Below are 12,224 nucleotides of genomic sequence, written 5' to 3' on the forward strand. Positions count from 1 at the left end.
CGAGTTATTTTTTCTGATATTGCTACAGACCATATATTCCAGTACCATATGGGTAAGTTCAAATTGTCCAATTTTTTCCACTGCTATGTCTGGTGAGCAGCAATTAACAAGAATGATAGCATTCTTTAGATTTAATACTTCCATTAGACCCCTTATATAATAATTTTTAAAAGTTCTGGTTCGTATATGATCGTTTCTCTGGTAATAGTAATTATTTCTTTATGTACCAGTGTCCAGAATCCCTGTATTTGTGGGCATTCCCACCTTAAATGAAAATATGTGCTTTTTGCCCACAGCCTCTTCAACAGAGGGGGCTGCATGTTGAAGTAATGCGCACCAGCTGGATTGGCATGTGATACTATCTGTGCAGAACTTTCAAGGAGGTTTATCGGATAGAGAAACCTCCTTGATCTAAATGATCTGTTGTCCCATAATTTGTTCCAACTCGAATCTGCTAGTTTCCTTCTGAAATCAGCTTCTCATACTTCCTTCAAGCCAACCATCAAACCCATCTGGGCATCTATTAAGATGGTGTAAAATAGAGATACAATTCCCTTATCCTCCTTCCCTACCATTACCATTGCTTGTTCTAGTCCTGTCAGGGTTCTAAATCTGTATGTGTTTATGTGAGGATCTTTGAGGAAGTGGGATGGCTGTAGTTCTTGTAGCCATCCTATACCTAGATCTCCTAAGTCAACTTGGAGTTGTTCTATAGATTTTGGTTTATCCTGGGCATAAAAGTCCCTCATTCGGGAATCCTAGTTATGAGAGTTGTATTCAGACCACCTGGGAATGTTTGTAATGGGGTGAGGGGAGGCCACACCAGGGACAACCTAGCTTGCCACTTTTTCCAGATCATGAAAATATTTTGGTATATGGATTTTTAATACTGTTGAACTCCATTTTTATGGATTGAAAAGGCAAAGCCCATAAGGGGCCCTTGTTCAGCACTTCTTCTTCCAGACACGTCCAGTTTTTGTTTGCCTTCATAATGATAAAGTGGAGCTGCCGCAACTACAAAGCTTCGTAGTACGATATAAGGTGGGAGTCCCCAACCTCCTCCGCCTGTTTTTTGTGGTACATTTTTAATGCCAGGCGAGGTGCTTTGGCTTTGGTCCTTGCTGCTTTTATGGCAGCCCCTAAACAGTCTTATCCTCTCTTTTGTTGCTGTTTAACACCCACCCCACCCCAGTTTGCTGCTTCTTCCAGCCTGTTCTGCAGCCTTGTTCCGTCTTTTGGAAAAGCCTTCCCTTCAGGATTTTTGTGGTTCCTCCCACAGCAGCTGGATTTTAGGGCCTGGGCAGCTGCCTGTTGCCTGGCAATATGCGGTGTTGCTTCCCCCTTCTGTGGCCTTGCTCTGCATTCCTGCCTTGCAGCTGAGCTCCCAGCCAGCCGTGACTCCTCTCAGTTATAGCTTTATTACAGACAGCAAGCAAAGGCCCTCACTGAGCCCCCTGAACGTGGCTGCCCTAGACTGGGTCCCAGTACGGAATCCCGTCCCAACCTATGGCCTCATCTTGCTCAGCCCTCATGCTAGGGGATTCAGCTGCCTTTGCTGCCGCCCTCAGGACTCTCATCAACAACCCACAGTTCAGGTGAGCCAGCTGGGAAAGCCAGCTAAGAGAGCCTGGGGATCAGCGTGTGGCTGGGAGCAAAGGCCACAGTTGAATCAACAAGGGTAAAGATCAGAAGGAAAGCTGGGAAGCAACTTTAAGTTTGTTCCCCTGGCTTGTTGAGCTGGGAGAATTCATAGTGTCAGGAAATGGGGAAGGTTCCATGCCTTATCCCAATGACAACTGTAAATAAGAAGATACAGCCCCCACCCCACCCGCTCAGCATGAGTGTGTACATGGGTGACTTCTTGACCTGCCAAATCATGACCTTGTGCAACTCCTCCTTGTAGATGCATTTAAAGTCTATCGGAAAATTGTTATGGGTTTGTAAAATAATATACAAGTTTACGAAGTTGCTGACTAGTACCATATATGAAGGTGTTGTCTTTAAGACCCTACTTTGGAAATCTTTTGAAGGGGATATATTTATCTGAAAAAATATGTAAGCAAAAGGGTAGTTCTCTCTTTTGTGTTGTTTATTTTGTGAAATTTTCTTCGTAGGCATTATGGGTGGGGGCGGCAGGGGGAAAGGCTGAGTTACAGAATTGGAACAGTTGATTTCTGAATACAAAATACATTATTAATGTATGGGTCAGCTGTTTCTTAGGAATACTTTGTATGGGCTGGGGGGTTTATGGTGTGTTTAATGTGGAAATGATAGTGAAGGTAAAACTGTGGACTGTAATGCTTGATACACAGCATGAATGATTATTTGTGCATTGTTGTGTGAACCGTGCATGCATTGCCCACCCAAAATACTGCATACAGAGTTGCTCTTAGCTGGCATGGTACTGTTTAATTGATCAAGAATACCTTTCTATGACAACATAATAATATGATTATCATTGCCATATATATAGCACTTCTAAGTGTGCAAAGTTCATTTCAGCCCTGATTATATTCATCTGTGTAATCCTGTGAAGCAGACCATTTCTCTAAATTTGCAGATAAGAAATTGAGTATGGTGACATGACTAAGGGCACAATCCTATGCATGTTTAGACTGAAAAAGGTCCCACAACTCCCAGCATGCCCCAGCCAGCCATGCTGGGTTTCGTCCTGGTTACAGGACTGAATCAGCCTTGGTCGCCCTGATGGATGACCTTTATCGAGAGAGGGACAGGGGAAGTGCAACCCTGTTAAATTCTGCTCAATCTCTCATCAGCTTTTGATACCATCAACCATGGTATCCTCCTGGATCGACTCTGTGGGATGGGTATCAGAGGTACTGTGTTACAGTGGTTCTGGTCCTACCTACGAGGCCAATTTCAGAGAGTAACATTGGGTGACTATTCCTCAGCCCCTTGGCAACTGAGTTATGGGGAGCTGCAGGGTACCATCTTGTCCCCAATGTTGTTTAACATCTATATGAAGCCACTGGGAGTAGCCATTAGGGGATTTGGAGCCAAGTGCCATCAGTATGCTGATGACACACAGCTCTATCTCCCTGTGACATCTGAATCAGGAATGGTGTGCAAGTCCTGGACCAATGCCTGAACTCACTAATGGGCTGGATGAGGGCCAATAAACTAAAACTGAATCCTGGCAAGACGGAAGCCCTGTGGGTGAGTGGTTCCTGAATTCAGGAGGTAGGCTTAGTGCCTGTTCTGGATGGGGTTGCACTCCCTCTGAAAGATCAGGTCCGTAGTTTGGGGATACTCCTAGATCCATCACTGTCGCTGGAAGCCCAAGTGGCTGGTGCGGCTTGCAGTGCCTTTTACCAGCTTTTGCTGGTTCACCAGCTATGGCCAATCCTGAACTGGAATAGCTGAGCCACAGTGGTACAGGCATTATAGAATCATAGAATAGTAGGGTTGGAAGGGGCCTACAAGGCCATCGAGTCCAATCCCCTGCTCAATGCAGGAATCCAAGTCAGAGCATCCTTCATAGATGGCTGTCCAGCCTCATCTTGAACGCCTCCAGTGTGGGAGAGCCCACCACCTCCCTAGGTAGTAACCTCAAGACTGGATTACTGCAACACACACTATGCGGGGCTGCGCTTGAGGCTGGTCCAGAAGCTGGAGCTAGTGCAGAATGCAGCAGCTTGGTTGTTGTCAGGAGCCGCCCCTTTTTAGCATGTAACTCCTTTGCTGAGGGAACTGCACTGGCTGCCTACCCGCTACCTGGTCAGGTTTAAAGTTTTAGTGCTAGTGTACAAAGCCCTAAACAACTTGGGACCAGGATACCTGAGAGAGCACCTTCTTCTTTACCAACCTGCCTGGTCACTGAGGTAATCGGAGGGCTTGCTTCTGGTGGTTCCACATGGACCTATAGCCCGGTTGGAGTCCACCAGGAAAAGAGCCTTCAACATGGTGGCCCCCTCCCTGTAGAATTTCTTGCCTTTGGAGATCAGGCAGGTGCCAACATTGTGTTGCTTTCGGCACCTCCTGAAGACATTGTTAATTTGAGAGGCCTTCCCTGAGTGACCAGCTGCCGTTTATTAAGTTCAGAATCTTTAAAATGTTTCAATTGTTTTAATTATGGAGTTTTATTCTTTTATCTTGCTGTTCACTGTTCCGAAATCTTTGGTGTGGAGCGGTATAGAAATATTGCAAACAAACAAACAAACAAACAAGCAAGCAAACAAATGGCTTAGCAGGAATTTGAATTGACTTAAGGTGTAAATGCTTCATTCTATACACTGAATCACTTTCTCAGTCTTTCTCATTCTGAGCGACAGACTTGTCTTTTCTGTAATTCATTCATTTATTTATTTCATTTCATTTCATTTCCATACTGCCCAATAGCCGAAGCCCTCTGTGCAGTTCACAGAAATTAAAACCAGAGTGCAGCATAAAACAATATAACACATGAAAGCTTAAAACCATAATATAACAATACAACTCGAATAAAACCTAGCAGCAATGCAGATATTTAAAATAGATTTAAAACACCAGAGCTAAAAGATTAGGAAGCTAAAATGCTAAAATACTGGGAGAATAAAAAGGTCTTCACCTGGCGCTGGAAGGAGTACTATGTAGGCACCAGGCGAACCTCTCTAAGGAGCTCATTCCACAGCCGGGGTGCCACAGCAGAAAAGGCCCTCTTCCTAGTAGCCACCCGCCTCACCAGGAATGAGCTTTCATATCCAAAGGAGGGAGCCACTGGGGTAGCCATATGCACATTCAGCAGGTCAGACTGGTGGTCCATCTGCTCCAACACTTTTGGGATTTGTTTGGCAATATATTGTATGTTTTCACCATTCTGGTTAATAGCCATTGGTCTTCATTTGTTAATACTGATACTTGTTAGTAAATAGTTCTTGAAGGGGTGTATGCATTCTAATCAGTGACCCTTTCTAAAAGTGCCACTCTCTTTAGTGAAATACCAGTTACTAGGAGGTTATTGCTTGAAAATGTTCCACATAGTAGTGCTTAGCTATATGGACAGTTGTCTCTAGACTCCAGCCATCCAGTGAGCCAAACATTAGCACTTTCACACAGTAATGTTTGACCCTGCGTGGCTGGAGCAACGAGCTCCCCTTAAGATTTGAGGAGCCACACTGATGACATTTTAAAGTGGTTACCTTAGCTGCTTCTGTCAAATTGGGGTTCTCTGTATATGTCATGGGGCCTCATCCATCCCTTATGATGGGCCTAGGACCTGAACTAGATTTCTAAGGATCCTCACCTCGGCTTTCTCCTGTTTGAGTATTTGATAATGCATACAACATGGGACAGGTACATAATCTGTGCAATCTTGCAGAAGGATGGAACTTCAATCTGTGCGAGGATCAAAGCCCTAATCTGTGAATGTTGGATGAGTCAAAGCTCGGGGATCAAGGCATTTGTTCTCTTCTTAGCATTCTAAAGAATGATTATTAATTTTGCTCAAAACCAATGAGGCTTTGGATACAGTTAGCACTGGAACAGAGTTTAAGGTAGTGATTTCCCCCTTTCCCTTACTCACTGCGGCTTTACTTGCTTTCTTGAGACATCTGGATGTGTTTTTCTAAACACATTCCTTCTCTTAAGGTGCAATCCTATCCATGTTTAGACAGAAAAAGCCCTAGCCAGCATGGCTGGCTGGGGCATGCTGGGAACTGTAGGAGTTTTCTCTGTCTAAACATGCATAGGATTGCACCCTTAATAGTGTTATGGATGTAGTGCTCACATTTCATGCTTCTGCTCCTCATTTGTAATATACAGAGGTTGTTTCTATTACATGATCTAATCCAGACATACAGCATTCAAACAATCCAAGGTTGTCTTGCCATGGAGAATTGGCACAAGGTATATTTCTATGGTTCTGTAAACCTAACAGGATTACAGTAGGGGTTGACTGAATATAGAAGATTGTACCCAGTACAGGTGTTGGCCTTAAATGGCTTTCAGGTCCTTTCCAACGTTACCATTCTTTCATTTTTATTATAGCACACATACCCTTCCATTGCCATTATGAAGCACCATTGCCATTATGCTGCATCTTTTATTTGGAACTGACGTGTTCTAAGGATGGCTTGCTGTGCAAAAGTTTCTTTGCACCCTTGCCCACTCCCAAACACCAGACATTTGCAAGGTGATTTTAAGCAGATTGTGTTTTGCTGATTGGAATTTGCTGATGAAGTATTATTGAACCTCGTGCAGGGAGGCCATTTAAACCCCCACTTAGGGCCCATCCAGACAGATGGGAATTTTTGCATAATAAGTGCAGAATTGTTGTTAAAGTGTTCCACCGAGATACAGATGCTTTTGCTGAAGGGATACTGCATTTTCCTAGTGGTCAAACTACAATATGTTGTTGCTGAAAAAATGAGATTTTCCCTCCCATCTAATACATCCACTGTAGACATGAGCGCTGCATGAAATGTGCTTGTGTGAGTATCGCAGGCACCTATTGGACAATGCCGAGGCCTTCATTAGTGGGAAGCAGCTCTATGACATATTTAAATTAATAATAAACTTGTGGGAGGCATCATATTTGCCTCCCACAAAATGGCAGATATGCTCACAGCTCTGCCAGTGCCCACACTATAGTGTTCCACACTATAAAAAGTTACAAATATAGTGCCTCCCACAAGTTTATTGTTAGAATAATAAATATAATATAATAATAAACTTGTGGGAGGCACCCCACGCTATAAGAAGTTACAAATACCTCTTTTTCTCTACAGCAGCAACCTTTTAGGATGTGGGGATATGATACTATGCAACTGCTGCTATCTCCAGAGCAAGAAAGAGCCTAGAGAAAGTGCAACTATCTGATAATCGTTATTATGCTATTATGGCTATAGCGGTGTAACTAACAACTGAGAGAATTGTTTGTTTCAGAGGAATTGTCATTTCACAACGAAATGTGAATAAAAGACGCAGATCAGTTTTCTGGCCCATAGAAGTGCGAAAGTCATTATGTAAAGGAAAATGAAGTGAAGTGCTGAGTCAATTACAGAACAGGGCAGTGCTGTGGTATCTGGGTTTACACACCCATGCAAGCTGTAGTGTGGTAGGAAAATCCTCCTACATGTTTTCTTTAACCCACTGCAACTGTGGTGGGTCCTTATCGTTAGTCTGATGACCCTAAATATATACAATTGGGCAATCTACAGCCATGTCTGGAATGCAGTAATCAGAATCATGAGGCTATGCTCATGACCACTTTTGAGCCAACATTGGTTTCCCAGTTATCTGCTCCCAGTGCTTGCTTAGCTGGCTATGTGCATCTACTGCCATGTGCTGAATTAATTCCATCTTTGGGAATGCTGTTGATAACCCACACAAATAGAGCCGTCTTATGCTCACAATGTGGTGGTGGTGGCAGCGGGGTGATACACCACCACTACACCAGTGGCACAGATGGCCATATGCAATGTGTGGTGAGCCTGGGAAGGGAGGGGGGGAAACCCACAACCAGAAAATACAAAAATAGCATCAAAATGGCAGACACGCGCACGGCGTCCCCAGAAACTCTGCCAGTGCCCAGCCGTCTGAGCCACTGCCATCCACATGGAGGGAGCCAGTGAATTCACAACAATAGGGTCATGCCCCTGCCCAGCACGCCCTCTGCATCACACAGCAAACAAGGCAATGCCACAGTGCCCCTAGTCCATCAGTCCCAGCGGCACATCCAGCAGTGATCCTGCTGGTCCCAGTCCCCAGGCATTCCTATAGGCAGGGACTTGAATTTCCTTACGATCCTCACAACCACTGTTTGGAGCAGAACACACAAAGGGGAGGAAGGAGAACCCACCCAACAGAGCACCCCCATTACTCCCTGGCAAGGGGCTTGCAAAGAGCACATGTAGCCTTCTTGAGACAAGGGTTTAGGACACATGCAGGGAGCAAAAGACCTTTTTGCCCAGCAGCCAAGGGGAGGGGCCAGGACACACAACAAATGGAACCTGAGACACCAACACCCTCCAGTGGCTCACCGTTTAGGACACAAGTTTGGGAAGCAGGAGAATGGAATTTGAGTCCCAGTAGGGGAAGGGAGGGGGAGGAATATGACCCCCACTTACCTTTTGCAAGATTTAAACCCACACTGCAAACACCACAGAGCAGTTCCTCAACCTTTCAGCCACAGCAGCAGACATATCATGATGCATTGTTTCCCTCACCCCAGCCCCATTCCCAAGTCATCGATGCCAGGAGCACAGGAGCTACAAAAGATTTTTGAAATTAAAAACCTGGGAATAACTGGAAGTGCCAGTGTCCAGCGCCGTGACATTTTTATTTCCAATAATGCCTGTGGGCCCCAGAGGCATTCTTAGAAAATAAAAATGCAAGGTGGTTGCAGCCCAGTCCTTTATTTTGAAGTATGTCCAGCTGCCCAGAATTAAACAAACAAACTAGAAGCTGAGGGGTGTGGGGCGGGGCGGGGCGGGGCGGGGCGGGGGGGGGCATCCTGGAAAGCTAAAGGGATGGTAGGTAGTGAGGGTGTGTTTTGCCTGTGCTCTGCTTGCATGTGTGTTTTTAATGTGGGGTGTATGTGTGTGAGCTGGTTTGTTTGTTTGTTTTGTTGTGGTGTGGTGTGTGCTTTTCCTTGTGTATGTATGTGGTTTGTCTGAGTTTTTATCTGTGGGGGTGCGTGTGTGTGGTCTCCCTGGGACTTTTTTCTATGTGGGTGTATGGTGTGGGTGGATGTTTTGCCTGTGTGTGTGTGTTTCTAAGCATTACCAGTTTGCCTTATGGATATTTTGTTGTGCTTTTGGGGGGCAAATATGTGATTTGGCATTTGTGGCTCAGATCCCACCTGTGCCTTGTACTCAGTTTCTTGGCCAAGTTTCTTGTCTCCGAGCATCAGTCAGTTTGCCTTCTGTGAAATGGGTATTGGAGAAGAAAACACTGGGTTCAAAAGTGTAGTTTTGGAACTCAGTCACACACACTCCCCCCTGCCTTGTACTTCAGACACACACACACACCCCTCTGCCTTGTACTTAGGTCTTGGGCAGGCAAGCAAATTTTCTTTTACCCTCACCAGTTTGTCTTTTGGGGAATGGGTGTTTTGTGACTGGCCATGTCCATCATGGCAGCCATTTTGTGGGAGTGACCATGACATGCTCTCAACATTCCAAATGTTCCCATGGGGCCAAAAAGGTTGGGGGCCTCTGGCACAGACCAATAATCTGGCCCCTGCATGGGCCAGCCAGATCTTCTTGTCTACCTCAGTCCCTGGCAACTCATGTGACCCATTCCCCTACCCCATTGCCCAGTAAGCTAGCCTTGCAGTGCCAGGTAGCATCCAAGTAGACTTAATTGCCCTTCACCCTATTCCCAAGTCACTCTCTCATATGTCCTGACAGCCACACGCATCCCACTTCTGTTTCCTGAGAGGTTTGTCCCCTTGCAGTCCTGGGAACCTGAGTGAAGAGAAGAGAGGAAGGGACATAAAAACATAAGAAGAGCCCTGCTGGATCAGACCAAGGGTCCAACCAGCTGTCGACCAGGAACCCACAAGCAGGGCATGAGCGCAACAGCACCCTCCCACCCATGTTCCCCAGCAACTGGTGTACATAGGCTCACTGCCTCTGGTACTGGAGGTAGCACATAGCCATCAAGACTAGTAGCCATTGATAGCCTTTTCCTCAAGGAATTTTTCCAACCCCCTTTTAAAACCATCCAAATTGGTGGCCATCACTACTTCCTGTGGTAGAGAGTTCCACAGTTGAACTATGCGCTGTGTGAAGACATACCCCCCTGAGCCCATCAAGTTCCTCTACCAAAGAGTCCCATCCTGAGGGCCAGATGAAGCCAGATCATACTAGGGACGAGGAAAGGATTCTTATCTACCACTCCCTAACAAAAAGTGTGGAGCAGTTCATGAAAGGGGAAGACACATGCGCAGGGTTGCCAACCAGTCACCCCAGCAGGTGCTCTTGGACATTGGCTCAACAGACAGCTGGGTATTAAGTGCAGTGTCCCTTATGGTACCAGCTCCATGCTAGGAACGCATTCACCTGTGGCCTCACTTCCCTCCATGGAGCTTGCAAGGGTACAGGAACCCGCCTGGAGCAAGTAGGTTAACAACCCCCACACAGAAACCACTGAGAGCATGTTGCTGACTGTCGTTGGTCATGAGATGAGTGTCCTTCATGATTAGCAGAGAATCGGGTGTGGGATGGATCCTGTACCTGTAGGACAGCAGCCTGTAGAGAGCAAGGAGACACCCAGAAAGAGAGTAACATGTAGTAGTCAGCAGCTGGAGCACATAGTCCCTTCACCTGGATGCACAGTTGGTGTTTGCGAGGAGGTGAGAGAGAAGCGTGGCTACTTGCAGTATCAGAGGCAGCGTGCCTCTGTATTCCAGGTGCTGGGGAACACGAAGGGGAGGGTGCTATTGCACTCATGTCCTGTTTGTGGGCTTCCCATAACCATCTGGTGGGCCACTATGGGAATAGGATGCTGGACTAGATAAGCCTTTGGCCTATCTTCTTCTATTCTCCTGTTAAGAGTGAGTGGTGCTACCTGGATGCTGCACCAGTGCTCATGCCTCAGCCTCTTTCCTGGGGAAAGAGGACCGAGATGAGACTGCAGTAACTGTGAGTAAACTTCCCCCTTTGGGGATGTAGCAAAGTACTGGCTGCGTTCAGACAATCAGTAGGAGAAACAATGCAGTATGGGTTGTTTCCCCCACCCCTGTGCATACCGCTCATGTGACCAGCATTTCCCTAATTATCCACGCCACGTCGCAGGTTGCCGTGTTGTCCAAACCCAGTGCACTGCAGCTTCTCACCCACCCACAACCCGCTACTGCAAGTCATGGGTTGCAGGGTAGGTAAGAAGCTACCCCCGCTGTGCTGCATGCCGGGTTCGGACGAAATGGCAACCTGTGATGCAGTGTGGGTAATTAGGGAAATGCCAGTTGCCCGACTGGCATGCGTAGGGCGGGTGAAACAACCCATATTGCTTTGTTTCCAGTGCTGATTGTCCAAACCCAGTCACTGTGTGTGCAGTGGCTGTTTGTTCTGCTCTATGCATGCAGGCTGTGATTCTGCAAGGCAAAGGTGCTCATGAGTGTTTGACTAGCAATGGCCATGATTGGAGTGTAGTGCCTGGCTTGCCAACAGCGAGCTTACCTGGTAAGGCACATGCATATATGCTTCCCCTGTATGAAAGACACTGCTCCCTGCTGTTGGGGGGCAAGAGTGTTAGAGCAACACATTCAGACAAATTCACACATGGTAAAGGGCTTGGGGTTGGGTCCGGAGGCAGAAGAACTATACAGGAAAGATCTGAATGTCCCTGATAGCCATGATAGTGCGGTCACTGAACTTGAGCCGGACATCCTAGAGAGTGAAGTCAAGTGGGCCTTAGGAAACATTAGTAACAACAAAGCTAGCGGAGATGACAGTATTCCAGCCGAGCTAATTAAAATCCTAAAAGATGATGCTGTTAAAGTGCTGCATTCAATATGCCAACAAATCTGGAACACTCAACAGTGGCCACAAGACTGGAAAAGGTCAGTTTACATTCCAATTCCAAAGAAGGGCAACGCCAAAGAGTGTTCAAACTACCGCACAATTGCGCTCATTTCACATGCCAGCAAGGTGATGCTCAAAATCCTACAAGCTAGGCTTCAGCAGTATGCGAACCGAGAACTACCGGAAGTACAAGCTGGGTTTCGAAGAGGCAGAGGAACTAGAGATCAAATCGCCAACATTCGCTGCATCATGGAGAAAGCAAGAGAATTCCAGAAAAACGTCTATTTCTGCTTCATTGACTACGCTAAAGCCTTTGATTGTGTGGATCACAACAAACTGTGGCAAATTCTGAAAGTGATGGGAGTACCAGACCACCTTACCCGTCTCCTGAGAAACCTGTACGAGGGTCAAGAAGCAACAGTAAGAACCAGACATGGAACAACCGATTGGTTCAAAATTGGGAAAGGAGTACGACAAGGCTGCATATTGTCACCCTGCTTATTTAACTTATATGCAGAGTACATCATGAGAAATGCCGGGTTGGATGAATCACAGGTCGGAATTAAGATTGCCGGGAGAATTATCAACAACCTCCGATATGCAGACGATACCACCCTAATGGCAGAAAGCGAAGAGGATCTCAAGAGCCTCTTGTTGAGGGTGAAAGAGGAGAGTGCAAAAGCTGGTTTGAAACTCAACATTAAAAAAACTAAGATCATGTCATCTGGCCCTATCACTTCCTGGCATATAGAAGGG

At 46.2% G+C, this 12,224-nt stretch overlaps 1 protein-coding gene across 2 annotated transcripts in view; it reads left to right on the forward strand.

Moving 5' to 3' along the window:
• The first annotated feature begins 1,404 nt into the window (after nt 1-1,404).
• Nucleotides 1,405-12,224, forward strand: part of BTBD19 (BTB domain containing 19) — a 121,193-nt gene continuing 110,373 nt past the window's right edge. Inside the window, exon 1 of one of the 2 annotated variants that reach the window (XM_084848284.1) lies at nt 1,405-1,595. In XM_084848284.1, coding sequence (XP_084704410.1) covers nt 1,507-1,595 — 89 coding nt within the window. In that variant the 5' untranslated portion in view covers nt 1,405-1,506. The remainder of the gene's footprint in view (nt 1,596-12,224) is intronic. The other variant, XM_084848283.1, reaches the window with a different exon arrangement.

This window comes from Heloderma suspectum, chromosome 4 (assembly GCF_057233095.1).
Source record: "Heloderma suspectum isolate Gila_16-S chromosome 4, 16-S_ref, whole genome shotgun sequence".
NCBI classification, from domain to species: Eukaryota; Metazoa; Chordata; class Lepidosauria; order Squamata; family Helodermatidae; genus Heloderma; species Heloderma suspectum.